General features: G+C 41.3%; 1 protein-coding gene across 1 annotated transcript in view; it reads right to left on the reverse strand.

Moving 5' to 3' along the window:
* Positions 1-20,419, reverse strand: part of ksr2 (kinase suppressor of ras 2) — a 393,381-nt gene that overhangs the window by 21,650 nt on the left and 351,312 nt on the right. The window contains exons 15-16 of the mRNA XM_033043111.1: positions 9,050-9,146; positions 8,697-8,830 (exon numbers count right to left, since the gene is read on the reverse strand). Coding sequence (XP_032899002.1) covers positions 8,697-8,830; positions 9,050-9,146 — 231 coding nt within the window. The remainder of the gene's footprint in view (positions 1-8,696; positions 8,831-9,049; positions 9,147-20,419) is intronic.

The following is a 20,419-nucleotide window of genomic DNA, read 5'->3' on the forward strand; positions in this document are numbered from 1 at the left end:
GACCTCCTAGTTCAATTATGTAGGACACTATATCTGGAATATTGTGTACAGATTTGATCTCCCCAACTAAGGAACAATATCTCAGTAACAGAGTGAAGGTTTACCAGATTGATTCCATGGATTTGCAATTTGTGTTATGAGAATAGATTAAGCAGAATAGGCCTGGAATTCTTAAATTTTAAAGAATGGGAGATGATTTCATTGAAATGTATAACATTCCTATGGGCCTTAAAGGACTGATGAACTTTAGAAATATTAATGCATCATTACTTTGCAATTACTATTGAACCCGTACCTAATTCCAATATTGATAACTGTACCTGCCTTCTCTCCATACCCCCTGATCCCTTTAGCCACAAGGGCCACATCTAACTCCCTCTTAAATATAGCCAATGAACTGGCCTCAACTACCTTCTGTGGGAGAGAATTCCAAGGTACAGTGAACATCTTTTGTTGCGTGCTATCCAGTTAGCAGAAGGACAACACATGATTACAATGGAGCTATTTACAGTGTATAGATACATAATAAGAGAATAATGTTTAATGCACGGAAAAGCTAGCAAAGTACAATTAAGTAGACTGAGAGTCACCAATGAGGTAGATGGTAGTTCAGCACCGCTCTCTGGCTGTGGTAGGATGATTCAGTTGCCTGATAACAGCTGGGAAGAAACTGTCCCTGAATCTGGAGGTGTGCGTTTTCACACTTCTATACCTTTTGCCTAATGGGAGAGGAGAGAAGAAGGAGTGGCCAGGGTGCGACTCATCCTTGATTATGCTGCTGGCCTTGCCTAGACAGTGTGAGGTATAAATGGAGTCAATAGAAGGAAGGTTGGTTTGTGTGATGGTCTCGGCTGCGTCCACAATTTGCTGCAATTTCCTGCGGTCTTGGATGGAACTGTTCCCAAACTAAGGTGTGATGCATCCTGATCAAATGATTTCTATGGTACATCTGTAGACGTTGGTGAGAGTTATAGGGGACATGCCAAACTTCCTAAGCCTTCTCAGGAAGTAGAGGTGTTGGTGTGCTTTCTTGGTCGTTGCTTCAATGTGAATGGTCCAGGAGAAGTTGTTGGTGATATTGACTCCTGGGAATTTGAGGTTTTCAACCATCTCTACTTCGGTTGCAGGTCCCAGATAGTCACTTTAAACTAAACAGAAATTTAGATAAGGGAACCAATGTAATACTTCTCAGTTTGCTGACAACACAAAACTGTGTGGGATTGTGAGTTGTGAGGAAAATGCAGAGGTTTCAAGGCACCACTTGAATGAGTGGGCACATACATGACAGATGCATTAGATGTGATGAATGTGAAGGTATATAATATGGCAGAAAAAAACAGGTTAGCGTTATTTCATTGGTGACAATTTGAGAAATGTTGATGTGCAAATCAAGCCAGGTGCCCTGATGCACAGAAAGCAAACAGGTACAAAGGCAAATAATGAGTTGGTCTTCATTGCATAAGGTTTTGAATACAGAATTATAGTCTGACTATAATATCACAGGACCCTGTTGAGGTGACACTTGAAGTAGATTTGGTCTCCACAGAAGAATGCATCAAAAAATCACTAGAAAACACACAAAGCTCTGAGCAACTCAGTGCATCAGAGAATCTCTGGAGAACATGGATAGGCGATGCTTTGGGTCAGGACCCCTCTACAGACTGATTGAGTAGGGGGTAAAACTGATGGATGAGTGGTGGGTGCTGGTCAAAAGCCAAGCAAGTGAAAGGTGGTTACTGGTGAGGGGGGTTTGATTGCCAGATGGGCAGAAAAAGGCTAAAGATGGGAAGAAGACAAATGATTGTGACATAAAGAGATAAGGAACGAAGAGCAGCAAAAGATGAAGCCAGAGGAAGGGATATAGGTGGAAGGAGATGACGGATGGAGTTATTGTTGGGTAGTTACCTAAAATTGTAGAATTCAATGTTCATAGTGTTGGGTTGTAAGCTATACATGAGGAATATAAGGTGCTGTTCCTTCAGTTGGTGTGTGATTTCACTCTGGTAGTGGAGAAGACCCATGATAGAAAGGTGGGTTGGGAATGGGTAGAAGAGTTAAAACAGCTAAAGCCTTGTCCCACGGTACGAGTTCATTCCAAGAGCTCTCCCGAGTTTATCCTGATTTGAACTCGGAGATTTACGGTGATGGCCACTCGTCGGTACTCGGGGCTCTCGTGGACATTTTTCACCATGTTGAAACATGTTGTTAAATGTTGAAAAATCTTCACGAGTCTTCCCGTGCTTACCTGCCATTAGCGAGTCTTCCCGAGTACCTGCCGTTAGCGTTACGAGCCATTAAGAGACGTCCCCGAGCTCCGACGTACCCGTTACGTTCATTCTCCGTGCTTACTACGAGTTTGATTTTTTTTTAACTCGGGAGAGCTCTTGGAATGAACTCGTACCGTGGAACAGGGCTTTCAGCAACTGAGAGATCTAGCAGGCTTTGGCAGAACAAGCACAAATGTTTGGCAAAACAGTCATCTAGGCTACGTTTGGTCTCGCTGATGAAAAGGTGGCCACATAGTGAGCACTGAACGCTGGAGATGAGGTTAGAGAAGGTATGTGTAAACGTCTCTCTCACCTGGAAGGGCTGCTGGGGGTCCTGGATGGTTGTGAAGGATGAGGTGTTGGAACAGGTGTTACTTTTTCTGGAGTTTTAGAGGGAAGTACCTGGGGAGGGGGTGGGAAGGGTGGGAAGGGATGAGTGAACGAAGGAGTTGCGGCGGGAATGGTCTCTGCGGAAAGCGGAAAGGGGTGGGGATGGGATGGTGTGACTGGCGGTGGGACTGATTTTGTGGATGACATGTCACAGAAACAGAGATTGAGTGACTGTGTCTGTATTCATTGGTGTTCAGAAGAATTACAAGGAATCCCATTGAAATATACTGTACGCGATTTGGGGGAAAATAGGAACCAAAGATCATTGTCTCAGCCATGGGGGTATGACATTTAGAATGAGATGAGGGAAATGTTCTTCAGTCTGAGTCATTCTCTACCACACAGTGCGGATGAGGACATTTTCCTGAATAGATTTCCAAATACAAAATGCATCACGAGGCATGGAGTAAGATGGGGAATATGGTAATGAGATAGAATGTGTAGGAAAGAACTGAAGATGCTGGTTTAAACCGGATAGACACAAAAAGCTGGAGTAACTCAGCGGGACAGGCAGCATCTCTGGAGAGAAGGAATGGATGACGTTTCGGGTCGAGACCCTCCTTCAGATAGAAGTTTGGCAATGATCATGTTGTGCAGCATACCAGGCCAAAAGGCCAAAATGCCACCCCTTGCTTATATTCTTCTACATTTCCATGTTTCCAGGAATTTCTCCCATTGCAACCTAGCAACCTACAACAACATTCTGTGAGAAACACAATCCAATGATCAGAGTTAAATATATTGTTAGCACTGAACAGATTAAATTCAGTTTCTCTATTTTCATTCTTCGCTTCCTGACTAAATAGAATCTTAAGTGTAAGTAGATTATGTTCGGCCATATTACTACTCACTGAGTTATTCTGAATTCTACTAAACCAGACAAGCCTGACTAATATGACATTCAATAGCATTAAAATGGTCACAGACCAATGATACATCATGAGATCATTTATTAAACACATTTCAAAACAATGTTATTTAATAATACACAAAAAAAATGATGCATGCGAATATGAACTTGTAAAACCAAAATTTGCCATGACTTGGCATGTTTCTAAATATTTCTTTATGCATCAGGGAATCCGAGCTTCACATCCTACTTTCAATAACATAGGGAGCATACCTCCATATTCATACAAGTTATCAATATTGGAATTAGGTACGGGTTCAATAGTAAATGCAAAGTAATGATGCATTAATATTTCTAAAGTTCATCAGTCTCATAGTCATGAGAACCTTTTAGAGAACTTGATTACTGACATTAATTGGGTAATTAGCCGACAGTTTTCATTTCCTGCTCTCTCACACAATTTAAATCGGCTTGATGTTTCTTGGACTATAATAAACATGTACAGATTTGTATGAGTGTTTTAATATGACTTTTGGAATATCCGTTTTAAGCTATTACTCCTTTATATATTACATTTTGTAAATTGAGCATGAAGGGCCAAATGAAACAAAGAACTGCAGATGCTGGTTAACACACATAAGGACACAAAATGCCGGAGTAACTCAGCAGGTCAGGCAGCATTTCTGGAGAACATGGAATAGGTAAAGTTTTGGGTTAGGACCCTTCTTCAGTCTGGTTGTGGGGGGGGGGGAGAAGAAAGCTGGAGGAGAGGATAGGCAGGTCAAAGTCGGGCAAGCAATAGTTATCAATTATCTGCTATGCTTTGTCCTGCCCCTCATATGCTGCAGCCCTCTAATCCCCCCACCACCCCTACAATTAGTCCGAAGAAGGTTTCCAACCTGAAATGCCACCCATCCATGCTTTCCAGAGATGCTGCCTGACCCGATGACTTACTCCAGCATTTGTGTCTTTTTTTGGAAGTAGGAGAGATTAATTGATCCCTAAATAGAATTTTAATAAGGTACATTGAAGATTGTAGACACAAAATGCTGGAGTAATGGGTCTATCCCACTTAAGGGCCTGTCCCACGAGCATGCGACTGCATGCGGCAAGCGCGACCAAACTGGAAGCGGGGGCCGCGCGGAGGACGAGTGATCCCGTACGAGTTGACGTGAAGTTTGAACGAACGCGCGGGAAGTTCGCGCGTGACGTACGGCATCAAGACGCTGCGTAGGGCATCGAGATGCTGCGCATGCCCGTCGAGGCGGTGCGTACGGCCTCAATGTGGCTGCGGGCCGACAGGCCGTTGCCGCGCGGAATTTTTGGACAGTGTCAGTTTGTCGGAGCCCCGCTCGATGTCGGGACCAGCTCCGCACAACTCCATACGGCTCCGGCGAGGCCGTACGGCTCAAGCGACCACGTTAGGTAGTGCTTGCCGCATGCAGTCGCATGCTCGTGGGACAGGCCCTTTAGATGACTTTTAGGCGACTACAGGAGACTATGCAGTCGCTACATGGTCGGCACATGTTCGTGGGTGGTTGCCGGGGAGTCGCCTTCATGGTCGCGAGGAGTTCTCGCATTCTGGGAACTAGACACGGCCTCATTATGGTCGCGGCAAAATTTTCAACATGTTGACAAATTAGCGGTGACTAGAATGAAGCCGCCATGGAGAGTAGCACGAATTCTCGTGCCGTAGTTGGGTCACCAGGAGGTCCTAGTGGGTTGCTAGGAGGTCGTAGGTTCTCGTAGGTTGTAGCCAGTGCTGACCGGTGAATTTCATTGAGAGAAAAAAATGTAAGCAGTAATTTTCAGAACCAAGGATAACCGACCGGTAATGTTAATGTCCGCCGAGCTTCACCGTTGTGTATCTCTGGCTTCTTAAAAGTTGTCTCCACTCCTTCTCCCTCCTTCTCCTCCTTCTCCCCCCCCCCCCCCCCCCCCCCCCCCCATCCTCTTTTAAAGGACTTGCCATACACTGTGCTACACTTATGCAAAACATAAAGTGAGAGAAAGAAGTAGAGAAAATATTGCTAGTCCTAATCCTTCAAGTTCTGCTTTCTTGTGAGAATGACATGCAATGAGGTATGTGTGTATGTATGTATGTATGTATGTATGTATGTATGTATGTATGTATGTATGTATGTATGTATGTATGTATGTATGTATGTATGTATGTATACAATCATCTACTAATGATTTGGATGAGAACATACATGGCAAGACTAGCAAGTTTGCAGATGACACAAAAGTGGGTGATATTGCAGATAGTGAAGATGGTTGTGAGAAATTGCAGCAGGATCATGATTGGTTTGCCAGGTGGGCTGAGGAATGGTTGACAGAATTTAATACAGAGAAATGTGAGGTGTTGTAATTTTGGGAAGTCTCAAGGGCCTGTCCCACTTTCATAGAAACATAGAAACATAGAAAATAGGTGCAGGAGGCCAATCGGCCCTTCGAGCCAGCACCGCCATTCATTGTGATCATGGCTGATCGTCCCCTATCAATAACTGCCTGCCTTCTCCCCATATCCCTTGACTCCACTAGCCCCTAGAGCTCTATCTAACTCTCTCTTAAATCCATCCAGTGATTTAGCCTCCATTGCCCTCTGTGGCAGGGAATTCCATAAATTCACAACTCTCTGGGTTAAAAAGTTTTTTCTCACCTCAGTCTTAAATGACCTCCCCTTTATTCTAAGACTGTGGCCCCTGGTTCTAGACTCGCCCAACATTGGGAACATTTTTCCTGCGTCTAGCTTGTCCAGTCCTTTTATAATTTTATATGTTTCTATATGATCCCTCCTCATCCTTCTAAACTCCAGTGAATACAAGCCTAGTCTTTTCAATCTTTCCTCATATGACAGTCCCGCCATCCCAGGGATCAATCTCGTGAACCTACGCTGCACTGCCTCAATCACTAGGATGTCCTTCCTCAAATTAGGAGACCAAAACTGTGCACAATACTCCAGATGTGGTCTCACCAGAGCCCTATACAACTGCAGAAGAATTTCACGACCTATTTCACGACCTTTTTTACTCGCGAACATTTTTCATCATGCTAGAAAAACGCCCCGACCTACTTGATGCCACGAGTACCTACGACTAGCATCACGACCTCTTACGACCTACCTACGACATCCTACAACCTCTTACGACCTCGTGACGACCATGCTGCGAGTATGAGTCAAGGGCAAACTGGGCAGAGGTCGTGAAAGTGGGACAGGCCCTTAACACGGGCAGGATTTACACAGATAATGGTAGGGCTCAAGTGTTGTAGAGCAGAGGGATCTAGGAGTGCAGGTACACAGTTCCGTATAGGGTGGTCAAAAGGTTTTTGGCACATTGGCCTTCATCAGTCAGAGTATTGAGCATAGAAGCTGGGAGGTCATGTTGCAGTTACACTATATAAGACATTGGTGACACCACATTTAGAGTAATGCGTTCTGTTCTGGGCAGGATGTTGCCAGGACTCGTGGGTCTGATCTATAGGGAGAATTTGAAAAGGCTGAGACTCTATTTGTTGGAGCACAGGAGAATGAGGGGTGATCTTATAGAGGTGTATAAAATCATGAGGGGAATAAATCGGCTAGTTGCACAGAGTCTCTTGCCCAGAGTAAGGGAAACGAGGACCAGAGGACTATTGCATAGTTTAAGAAACAGTTAGACAGGTACATGAATAGTGTTCAAGAAGGAACTGCAGATGCTGGAAAATCGAAGGTACACAAAAATGCTGGAGAAACTCAGCGGGTGCAGCAGCATCTATGGAGCGAAGGAAATAGGTAACGTTTCGGGCCGAAACGTGACCTATTTCCTTCGCTCCATAGATGCTGCTGCACTCGCTGAGTTTCTCCAGGTACATGAATAGGACAGGTTTGGAGGGATATGGCCCAAATGCAGGCAGATGGGACTAGTGTAGCTGGGACATGTTGGCCGGTATGGGCAAGTTACCACACAGTATGACTCTATGACTCTATGACTAATAACAATGGGTGGAACTTTAGTTAAGTTTTGTTTATTTTCACGTGAACCGAGGTACAGAGAAAAGCTTTTGTTGCGTGCTAATCAGTCAGCAGAAAGACAATACATGATTACAATTGATCCATTTACAGTGTTTTGATACATGATAAGGGAATAACGTTTAGTGCAAGGTAAAGCCAGCAAAGTCCGATCAAGGATAGTTCGAGGATCATTAAAGAGGTAGATGGTAGTTCAGTACTGCTCTCTGGTTGTGGTAGGATGGTTCAGTTGCCTGATAACAGCTGAGAAGAAACTGTCCCTGAATCTCAAAAGGTCATAAGGAATAGGAGTAGAATTAGGCCATTCGGCCCATCAAGTCTACTCCGCCATTCAATCATGGCTGATCTATCTCTTCCTCCTAACCCCATTTTCCTGCATTCTCCCCATAACCTCTGACACCTGGTGATGTTTTCATCCTAGCTGTTGGCTACAATGTGCCTAAGAGAGTGCTGTTTGTTTCCTGGTACAAACATAAATATGTTGATTTCAATGCATGTATCTTCAGTTTCTTCGTTTTTTTTAACATTATGGCCGGAATTACAGTCGTAAAGATTAGTTGGTATAGGTGGAAATATTATATGGGGTATAATAGAAATCTAGATGAGATAGAAGAAGCAAGGGAGAGACAAAATCCAACATTTAACAGTTTTTTGTAAATAACTTGGAAATGAGTGGTGGCTTGGCCCAAGCAAACAACTGCAGATTGGACTGCACAGACAAGAGCTAGTGGCGGAGTACTGTAGTAGATGCTATGCAAGAATATCACACCTTCAAGACCACAATGATACATTTCTGTAAACTCATAATGAATCCAAGTGATAGCTATCTCTGGTAAAGCCAGGAGCTCAATTGAAGTTACAGTCCAATAATCCACATTTGTTTTACCACTTACCGTCAACTGATAAGGGTTCCAGACTTCCTCAAAATCTGCCTTCCTTGTTCGTGCAGCATCAAGTATTTTTGCAGTGAAAACTATTTAATAGAATACCTTTAATAGAGTTAAAAAGAATCTATGCTGCCCACAATTCCAATATTTTCAACGGAAGTCTGCTTTTCAGGCATACCAAAAATGGAAATAAAACTGTTCCCTATTTTGTCACAACAAACTGTTAAAATCTATCCCGTAATTGCTAAATTCCACAATAATAGTAATTTAAATGCGTTGCAACACTGTACCTGCCCTCTTGCAAAGCTCCAGAGATGCTGAAGAGTCCAAAATCGGTAATGATTATCTTTCCATTGTCGTAAAATATATTCTTTGATTTCAAATCTTTATGAAGAATTCCTTTAGCATGTAGGTAACCCATACCCTTAAAAATTAAATCACAATATTTCATATTAGTGCACAAGAATATTTGCTCAAAGTAGCATAAAACAAATACATGCAGATTTTTTTTCTAAAGTAATCCGTACAAAAAATGCAGTTTCTTTCTTTCCTGTAGCAGCTAGTGGATTTAAACCAAGTTAAACCATGAGAAATAAAGATGTTGGCGCACACTATTGGTGTACACTTGTAACACATTGCGCACCTTTACAATCTCCTGAGCAATTTGTCTGGTCTTGTTCACATCCAACACCATTTTAGCATCTCTTACAACAGAGTAAAGAGTTCTTCCTTTGCAGAGGCTGCAAAAAACAATTAAACAGATACTAAATTACTCAAACAAATCATGAAGTGAAATACATAGTGATACAGCTGTAAACAAAATGATCAAATATAATTAGAGTCTTCCAAACTGGAATATATTTAAGATTAAAAATCCTTTTCAATGTCAAAATTCTGAAATTGGTTCAGTGATTATCTACAAGAAGAAATAATTCCATTGGAAAGGTCATTCAGCCATATGTAAAATGAAGGGAATTTGTATATCGGATTGGTTGGGTGCCTTTGTTTAGCAAAAGGAACTACATGATGCAATATCTTTAAATATTTGAAAATATGTCCTTTTAGAGCATCTTGTTGTTTGCACAAAGGACCAAACATAGAATCTTGGATATTAAAGATTCTCATAGAGTATATCGGTATTGAAGACCTCAAGAAGCCTGTGCTCAAAATGTGCTTACCTGTTGAATATATTGTACTCTAACTGTTATCATGCCAACACCATGTTCTTTCGCATGAATGAATAATACATGTGCCTGCAGAGGCAATGGCATTCCATATGCAATTCAGGCAAAAGGTTACAGTCAATCAATAGCATTTTATTAAGAATCTGGGTAGAACTTCTACTGCTTCACGAATGCCCTACATGGGAGAAAGCGTGTTTGACAGGCCCACTTTCCAGCCAAATGGTAGGCACACTGGAGCAGGCCAAACAGATCTGACTGTTAACTGAAGGTGGGGATTGATTGGAGATGGTCTGATGTGTGATGATGTCAGTGTAATGATTGATCGCCATTGAGGTGAAATTTTTCAACTGATCCCAGATGCCTTTGAATGTCATGAGGGATCTGATGGTAAGAGTGTTTACTGCTTATGGGGATTGGATTAGTGGCATGAGAGCTGTTCTACATCCTCTGTCACACACAATGGTGTTGTAAATAAATTCTTCATCTCAGTGTTGAACTTGACGATATTTTTAAATTGTTGTATTTCCAGAGCCCTGGTATGGAACCATATGCAGATTAGGTTGGGTTAAAGGTTACCAGCTTCATGAATAGATTTACATTTCCAAATCATCCTAAGAGAAGGGTGACCTGCCATTTTTGTCTCTATAAAACCTGAAACCATCAGTGCCAGTTGTATGTGCTTTTCAAGCTTTCATTAATTAACTCCCTCACCACATCCAATCCACATTTCCTCAAGTTAATGTCACAAAACCCTTTCCCTCGGATGGTTGTACCAGCTTCCATGAATGAGCAAGGGAATCCCCTATAAATTTTCCCACAGAAAGTCCAATAAGTTGCAGTTATAGACAGACCTTCTTCTGAACTGCTACAATGGAGCTGTCAATGAGTATTAAAATAAATAGTTGTAGTAAATACGCAGGCCTTGAGGTTCATTAGAAGGCTACTGCTATTGCCGGAGGACAGCTGCTTCCAGGGGCTCTCCTGGAATTCCCCTTGGGAATGGTTCTTGCTTCAAGGGTTGAAAGAATTGGCCAAAAGTCTTTTTTTTCTCTTTTGTTAAAAAACGTTCACAATCTTATTTGTTGAATGGTGGGTTCCATTTGTGATCAGTGTGGTTCATTGCTATTTTACGAACACAATATCTGTGTTTATTCCATGCAAGTGTAATATTGGCATGTGGAAAATAGTGGAAAGTATTGATAGTGCTAGAAAATGCTAAATATTACAAATTTCAGTAAAATGCGGTCCTTTTTTCACCCATTGTGATCTTTCCCCAGTGTAGGTGTTCAGTAGGTGTTGAAGCATTAGATTTCAGCAGAAAATGAGTCATGCATCTCATCCGTATCTGGAATGATTCATTGATTTACTTTATACAACAAAGAATATTCAAAGATACGATTCTCAGTTATGCAGAAGAAACCAACAAATTGTTGAATTGTTTTTACTCTGCCAGAGAGATATTGCTTGACCTTTGGTTCCCTTGCACAGCCACACAATGGAAAAGAAAGTCAGGAAAATTATTGGGATGCAGTTAAGTCTATTCTATCTCCCTGTGCAATGGGTTCATCTATTATTAACTTTTATTGTAGCTCAAGTGAAATTTGGTAGGAATTATACACATTGGTAGCTACTGCAAGCTCATGCTTCCTGTGTCAATGTTTATTGTGGTTTTTCTTCAACTTGGACAGTTTTTTTGAATTGGTTATTATATTTCAAAGAGATACAATGACCCTTCCTTTCAAAATGGAATTGGTTTGTTTCGAAGAAATAACTCAGCTCTTCTAATGCTTTCACCCATTATGGCTGAATCCAGCTAACATTTGTAAACGTTGGTACGTTCTGTTTTCTGGTTCAGAAAAAGAACTTATTGAAAGATTCAATGCGATTTCTGATTTTTGTTTTGGAAAATAAAACTAGAGAAAACTGGTACAAGAAATACATTGAAAGGTTATGTCAGGGTATTTGAACAATTGAGTCCATAAGAAGTGGGACCAGGAGTAGACTCTTTAGCTTTTTGATACTTCAAGAGGATCCTGGGCTGCTACATATTCATCAAGTTCATCTCTCTATCCATCCATCCAAGCCGTGAATATACATCAAGTCTCTGTCCCTGAGCTGTGAAAAGGAGTATTAAAAACTCATGAGCATCAAACAGACGAGACTTCCTCATTTCTATCTCAATAGCTACCCCTTATTCTGAGAACATTCCCTCTGGTTCTGGACTCTCCCATATGAGGTAACATTCTCTCCAACCATTTACTCTATCGACCCTCTTTGCAGGAATCATCATTGCCCTTCAATTTGGATTTGGATGAAGGGATTCAAAGTAACATTAGCAAATTTGCAGATGACACAAAGCTGGGTGGCAGCGTGAACTGTGAGGAGGATGCTATGAGAATGAAAGGTGACTTGGACAGGTTGGGGGAGTGGGCAGATGCATGGCAGATGAAGTTCAATGCAGATAAATGTGAAGTTATCCACTTTGGTAGCAAAACCAGGAAGGCAGATTACTATCTAAATGGTGTCAAGTTGGGAAAAGGGGAAGTACAACGGGATCTGGGGGTCCTTGTACATCAGTCTATGAAAGTAAGCATGCAGGTGCAGCAGACAGTGAAGTAAGCGAATGTCATGTTGGCCTTTATAACAGGAGGAATCGAATAAAGGAGCAAAGAGGTCCTCCTGCAGTTGTACAGAGCCCTAGTGAGACCACACCTGGAATATTGTGTGCAGTTTTGGTCCCCTGATTTAAGGAAGGACATTCTTGCTATTAAGGGACTGCAGCGCAGGTTTACAAGGTTAATTCCCAGGATGGCGGGGCTATCATATGCTGAGAGAATGGAGCAGCTGGGCTTGTACACTCTGGAGTTTAGAAGGATGAGAGGGGATCTCATTGAAACATATAAGATTGTTAAGGGTTTGGACACGCTAGAGGCAGGAAACATGTTCCCGATGTTGGGGGAGTCCAGAACCAGGGGCCACAGTTTAAGAATAAGGAGTAAGCCAGGAGACGAGGAAACACTTTTTCTCACAGAGAGTGGTGAGTCTGTGGAATTCTCTGCCTCAGAGGGCGGTGGAGGCGGGTTCTCTGGATGCTTTCAAGAGAGAGCTAGATAGGGCTCTTAAAAATAGCTGAGTCAGGGGATATGGGGAGAAGGCAGGAACGTGGTACTGATTGTGGATGATCAGCCATGATCACATTGAATCTGGCTCGAAGGGCCGAATGGCCTACTCCTGCACCTTTTGTCTACTGTCTATTGTCTATTCATTCTTCTAAACTCCAATGAGTCACAACCTGCTTAACCTTCTAGTCCTAAACGGGCAATTGCTCCGTACCCAGGATTATCCTAGTGAATCTTCCGTGAATGAAATCCAATGATGTAACATCTCTCCTTAGATGGGAGGAACAGAGCTGTTTGAAGTTCCATAGAATTGGTTTCATGTGTGCTGTTACAATAAAACCTTCTTACAATCACAATTCAACCCCTTTGAAATAAGGAACATTACATTCATCTCCCCTATAATCTACTACAATGGTGTCTGTTTTATTTTATTTTATGCACATCGACATCTAAATCTGTGTATTGCATTTCTCTGTAATATTTCCTCATTTAAATAATTCTGTTCTTTTGTTTTTTCTTCTGAAATGAACTTTACATTTTCCCACATAATACTCCAACTACCGATCTTTTGCTCACTCACTTCACCTATCAATATCGCTCTGATAACTATTTGTATCTTCCTCACAAATTACCTTCCCACTTATTTTAGTGATGCTTGCAAACCTGGCCATTTTATGTTTATCTCCTCCAAGTCATTTATCTATATTATAACCAGTTGAAGTCACAGCACAGTTCCCTGTAATAACCCACTCATTACAGGTTGCTGACATGAAAATGATTCCCTGATGCCTGTTAGCCAAAGCTCTGCCTCTTTCCAGTGAATTAAGCTCATGTGCAACACCTTGACGGACCCTTACTTAAAACCTTAAGCAAAGCGCGTACTGGTTCCCCTCTCTCATCCTTTGGTGGACGTTTCTTCAAAAAATTCTAATACATCTGTCAGACATGACGTCCCCTTCATGAAGCCATTTTGACTACTTGATTTGATGGTGATTTTCCAATAGTATTATCATAACCTCTTTAATTAATTATTATAACATTGGTATTGGCTTTGTTTTATAATTGTCAGATGTACTGAGAAAAACGTTGCCTTGTGGGTAAATCAAACCATGCTTCAGTACCACAGGTTGTGCTGACGAGGAAGAAAGAGAGTGCAGAATATAGAGTTATAGCTACATAGAAAGGGAATGTAAAGAAAAAGTGTAAGGGTCACAATGAGGTAGACTGTAAGATCAGGAGGGACTTGAACAAATTAGTACTGTAAGCATGTTAGCACGAGGAGTTTTTATTTTTAGTGGTAAAGTACCACTGAGCTACTCCATCATAAACTCACAAATCCATCAGGTAAAAGTCTCATCATTCGCCTTTGATACCTCATTGCATTCTTTACCCACTAACCATATAAGAAACATCATGTGGTACAACAATGATCATTAATGCAATGCCAGTAATATATGAAAGTTTCTGAGTATCACAATTTGAGACTTTGACATGAACCAGTTAGAACAGCAGGAATCGTTGTCGTTTGGGTTCTTTTAACATCTGATAAAGATCAGCTTTGTGAAACTAAAATCAAGCAAATCACCAGGACAGATGGTTCAATGTATCTAATTAGCATTCCTGTTACTCCATCAGTTAACAATAGAACATTTGAGCATGTCCTCAATATGCATTTAGCATGTCTTGCTTCACACATGCAGAAATCTCTCAATTTTGCAGACAAGTTGGTGAGGAACACTTTGGAGAGGAACATGTTACAGATGGCCATGAAAGGTGACTAGGCTGCTATGCACCAAAATGACCCGACTTTGGTCAGCACCGTCCCTCCATGAGTAACAGTGATGTGAGGCAGTTGTTTCAATGGTAACTGCAACGTCGCTATTGGCGTGGCAGTGGGTGTGATATTTATGGTGCCAGACTGAGAAATGACAACAGATTTGTTCTTAGTGGAACCAATGACATTGCCCGAGGCAACTGGTTCAGCCATGTGCTGGAGTACATATTGCTGAGGTGCCATCACAGCCTCAAAGCCTGCGGCAACAGTGGATTCCAGAGCCAGCAAGTATAGTCTGGCTGGCCATAAACTGTTTAGATCACAGCAATCTAAACTTCCACTGTAGTATTCAGACATCCTTGGATTTGTTGGTAATCTTTTGTTATTCTCTACCCAAAAACCTGTGGAAGCTCAGTCACTGAATATATTAAGAATATATTAAGAAAGGAATTGAAGATTTTGGAGCATTCAGGGAATCAAGGTATATAAGGTCAGTGCAGGAAAGTAGCATTGAAGTAAGAGATCAGCTATATTTAATTCATTTAATTCATTTCATACTAGCTCCTATTTTTGGTACTTCTGCTAGGGAGTTAGTGAATGCATTTCAATCTCTGTAAATCAAATGGTTGCCAGGGATGAGTACCTGTCATAAATGTGAGTTCTGTGTGGCTGAGTGATGGAATAGTTGTGAGTGTGCGTGTGAGTGTAATTGTACCGGCAGATCGGACTTGCTACTATCTCCACTTAGTATGACATTATGTGCAACTTCATTTTACTTTCACCTGGTATGAGTGCTTTGTCTTGGCCCTTAGGGATTTCCAAGCTTCTCGAGTATATAATCTCTCTTCACTTCTTCCATCGAGATGACTCGGTCCCGAATGGTATAATGAGCTATCTGCGCCCATGCTATTCTGCACTGGACTTTCAATGATCTCTGCCTATTGCTGGCATGACTTTAGTGCTCACTACTTACTTTCTAATGGTGAGCAGCAGTTATGCAATTACTCATCGTTAATGAAGGTCAATTAACTTCCTTACCTGCTTGTCTTTGGAATTTATGATGAGGTTTGAGCACCGCGGGGGGGGGGGGAGACATGTCGTCACAAGGAGAACATGCAATCTCCACGCTGACCGCACCTGAGGTCAGGATTGAACCTGGATTGCTGGAGTTGTGAGGCAAAAACTCTACAAGATGCTCCTCTGCGATGCCTAAATTGTATTGCCAATAAAACATGCACTAAAATAGTGCCACTCTGGGGGTCTGTGCCTTTCTGTACAATTTCTATGGTAACCACATCACATTCTGAGACACTGGAAGACAGATTTGCCAATAGATTCCTGCAAATATTTAAGGATATCTCACTCTCATTATGGTTATTGCTTTTATTTAAATTGCTCCAGGACGTCATGATCTCAATATATATTTTTTTTTTTCTTGGTCCTAGCACTAACTTCTGGGGAGCACCATTCTACACATTCCTCCAGCTTGATAAACACCATTCATTGATACTTTCTTTCCTGTCATTTTATCAGTTTTCGACCTATGCTGATACTGGCTCCTTTGCATTCAATTTTGATGAAAAGCCTTTTTGAAGACAAGCGACCCCTGCATCACAGCCGCTCAGGTTACAGAAATTCGATCTTCTAACATTTAGAACTTACTACCAAAAAAAATTGAGATGCGGGATAAAATTTGCTCTCACTGAATTTGTGTGAAAAGAAGTAAATTAATCCGCATTAAATGTTTCTTCATAACTGCAATTTTTGATGCATGCACAGATGACGTGGCTTTGCAATATGGAAAATCATGATATACCCATTTTGTAGGAACGCAATACTCACTCCTCCCAGCCCATAACGTGCGCATATATACTACAATTATTGCAATTCCCTCATTGTCATTTCACACCATCTCAAAAAAAATCCTTTCAGTAAACTCAAAAACCCTCTCAAATTAGTCAAGTACCATCATCTAACACAATATATTTTGTTTATATTTTAAACTATACAAACTGTGCTAAATGCTTGACTATTGTTGAATATATTCTGGGTGTTTCCTGGGTCAGATTAAAGATGTTTAAATTGCCTTCAGTCACACTGAGAAAGTGCACAAGTGTAAATGACTAGAATTGATTTTATATATGCAATTTGTATTTGCTATCTATCCTCAATTTATTGGCTGCCATATTTATGTCAGTGGACACTTGTAAGACAGGTATTTTAAAATGTTTACATGCAGATTAGTATTCAAGCATCCATGTTCTGCTTAACTGGTGGCAATAACAGCTGTATTTTATGGTCAACTATCCAGACTGCATTTTCAGTCTAGAAATGTGGGTCCTTGCCATGTAATTATTCTTAGGAGTGTGTTCTTTCCCATAAATCTGGTACAGACTAATAAATATTTAATGTCCATATTGAAGCAATGGGATAAATTTGATAAGGCCTCGTGTAACAGAAAGTGCAGCTCATATTGTGAGTAGATAATAGAATGTTAGGGACTTACTGCTTTCTAATCTCTGTGCACTGAATCTAATCAGTAAAATACTCCTTGCTAAGTGTTGGGTGCCTGTAAATTGTCACCAGTGATTCAAGGCCCTGCAAAATTATCTTAAGATTCTCATCAGCAAATCCAACCTGTATCTTTCCCCAATTCAATATTCAGCCGCCAACTGTAAAGCTGTTAAATGTTATATACTGACTAGATTTATGAAAGGAGGGCTCTGTTGGCAAAACATGTTTTAAACAGTGAACCTCGGGAAAGGTATAAAACTAGAATTTCCTTCATAGAAATATAGAAACATAGAAATTAAGTGCAGGAGTAGGCCATTCGGCCCTTCGAGCCTGCACCGCCATTCAATATGATCATGGCTGATCATCCAACTCAGTATCCCGTACCTGCCTTCTCTCCATACCCTCTGATCCCCTTAGCCACAAGGGCCACATCTAACTCCCTCTTAAATATAGCCAATGAACTGGCCTCGACTACCCTCTGTGGCAGAGAGTTCCAGAGATTCACCACTCTCTGTGTGAAAAAAGTTCTTCTCATCTCGGTTTTAAAGGATTTCCCCCTTATCCTTAAGTTGTGACCCCTTGTCCTGGACTTCCCCAACATCGGGAGCAATCTTCCTGCATCTAGCCTGTCCAAACCCTTAAGAACTTTATATGTTTCTATAAGATCCCCTCTCAATCTCCTAAATTCTAGAGAGTATAAACCAAGTCTATCCAGTCTTTCTTCATAAGACAGTCCTTCTTACTCTGTTCTTTAGTAACTTTCAAAATCAAATATATTTCTCAGATAGATGTCCCAGAGTAGTACACAAATAACATATGTAAATGTAAGGGCAACTTGGGCATTTCAAAAACACTCTGCATCCTGATCAAGTTCTGTGGGATGTGGGCACTAGAGAGATTTACCTGGTTCTTGACACATAGGATCTCATATCTTGTTAGTGTCTACTTGATTCAAAATGTATTAGGCAAGGTACAGAGTATTTACAGGCACTTAAGCAGTTTATTAAGTTATCTTTAAGAGGAATCTAGAAATTGATCTGAACACGTGAAGCCTGCTTTAAGAGGCATATGGAAGGAGGTATAATTGCCTTTTAATGTGATGGAATATGTAGAAACATGCTCCCCTTCAGCTGTAAAGAATGAGAAGAAGCACCCAAGTACATAGACCATGGCTCACAAGGATACAAACTTACAGATGCATTAATAACAAATAGGTTCTCACAGCACTACAGAAAACATATCAGCAATATCAGAGAAGAGTAAGACACATGAAAAATTCAAAGTAGAACTGTAGATCGATTGTGTTGAGTAAAAAAATCCAACACTTAAATTGAGATTATCATAACTCTTTGACACCTTAAGGGTCTGTCCCACTTTCCCAAGTTATTCACGAATTCTCCAGAGTTTTCAAACTCGCAGAATGTTCGTAACGAGTCCATAGGAGGCCGTAGGAGTCCGTGGATATATCGTAGCGGCTCGTTATTCCAGCCGTAGGTACTCGGGGCATCAGGTAAGTCGGGACGGTTTTTCAGCATGATGAAAAATGTCCACGAGTAAAAAAATACCCCCGAGTACCGGGGTAGCATAACGAGCCGCTACGATATATCCACGGACTCCTACAGACTCGTTACGAACATTCTGCGAGTTTGTAAACTCAGGAGAATTCGTGAATAACTCGGGAAAGTGGGACAGGCCCTTTAGTTTCTAACTCTGAAAGTTCACACTTAAATTGACAAACGTTCTGAATTTGGGAATTTGGTTTCTTAAAAAGAAAATGGCCCGTTGTATTATATATCCTGTAAACCATAGCGCTTTTACATTCTTAAATGATTCAAAATCAATTTAATCAGTTCCTGATTCCTTTAGCAATCTTTCTTGGGTACAATCATGCTAAACATGAAATTGGACCAGGACTTTTAGGTCAGCAGGCGCATTAAGTTGCTTGGTCTTTTTCCTTGCAAGGAATGCATCCAATAAGATCACTAATTGGAACAACACTTATTTTCACCCAATTTAGCATAAATTAGAGTTCAAAGAACCACACACAATGACTACCATGGAATAGGCTCCATAGAACGAGAGCATAGTTCCAAGAAGATCTGTGTGGAAGTGTAGTTCTTTAAATGTGACATTAAAATAGAGTTTACTCAACTATTCCATGTCTTGAGTTCATGAAAAACGTTGCTGCCCATATCACATCTTCCATTTAAGCTGGAATTTGTGGCAGCTACGTACTTTACCATTCTCAGTTTCACATCACGCCAAGGTCATCTCTCTCTGTAATCGCTTGCAACTCTGCAACCTATTATTTTCATTCTGACCTCTGAGTGATCCCACAGATTGACTGCACTACCATATGCCTTCAGCTACCAAGCCCTTAAGCTCTGCAAATCCCTTGCGAAACTTCTATGGCTTCCTAGCTTTCTTTCCTCCTTTAAGATATTTCTTAAAACCTAGCTCTCTGATCAAGCTTTTGATTCCCTGCCCCAGTATTGCCAGGTGTTGCTTGGCGCCAGTCTTTGTTCAACTCTCCAGTTATATCCAATGGTAGGAGAGCATATTGTTCGGATATTCCAGCAACATTTTTCTTTCAGACACAATGAGGAAAATGAGCCAGCACCCCCATTAAATTCCATCAACAATTCCACAGCCCAATTGCCCAACTGATCAAGATCCTGCTGCAATTTTTGACAACCATCTTCACTATCTACAATACCACCCTCTTTAGTGTCATCTTCAAACTTGCTAATCATGCCATGGACGTTCTCATCCAAATCAATGATATAGATGACAAATAGCAATGAGCCCACCTAACCCTGAGGCACATCATTAGTCACATGTCTCCAGTCCAAAAAGCAACCTTCCACCATCATCCTCTATTTCATTTCACGCAGCCAATCTTCCATCCATTTAGCTATCTCTCCTTGGATCCCATGTGATCTAACCTTCCAGAGCAGTCTGCCTTGCGGAATCTTGTCGAATGGCTTGCTGAAGTCCATATATTGTATACAACTTCTACAGCTCTGACTTCATCAACCTCTTTAGTCACATACGTGAGACACGACCTCCCACGTACAAAACCATGCTGACTATCCCTGATAAGCCCTTGTCCATCTAGTGACTAGTGGTGTGCCACAATGCTCGGTGCTGGGACTAGATCCTGTTGCCCTCTCCGATGTGGGGCCCTCCAACATATTGCTGGAGGAGACTCACCTGAACACATTTTTACAAATTCCACCCCGTCTAAATCTTCCACACTATGATATTCCAGTCAATATTCGGAAAGGTAAAATCCCGTACTACCACAACCTTATTTGACCTGCAGCTGTCTGCAATCTCCTGGCACATTTGCTCTTCTAATTCCCGTTGACTATTTGTGGGCCTGTAGTACACCCCCACCAAGGTGATCATACCTTTCTTGT

Source organism: Amblyraja radiata, chromosome 25 (assembly GCF_010909765.2).
Source record: "Amblyraja radiata isolate CabotCenter1 chromosome 25, sAmbRad1.1.pri, whole genome shotgun sequence".
Classification (NCBI taxonomy): domain Eukaryota; kingdom Metazoa; phylum Chordata; class Chondrichthyes; order Rajiformes; family Rajidae; genus Amblyraja; species Amblyraja radiata.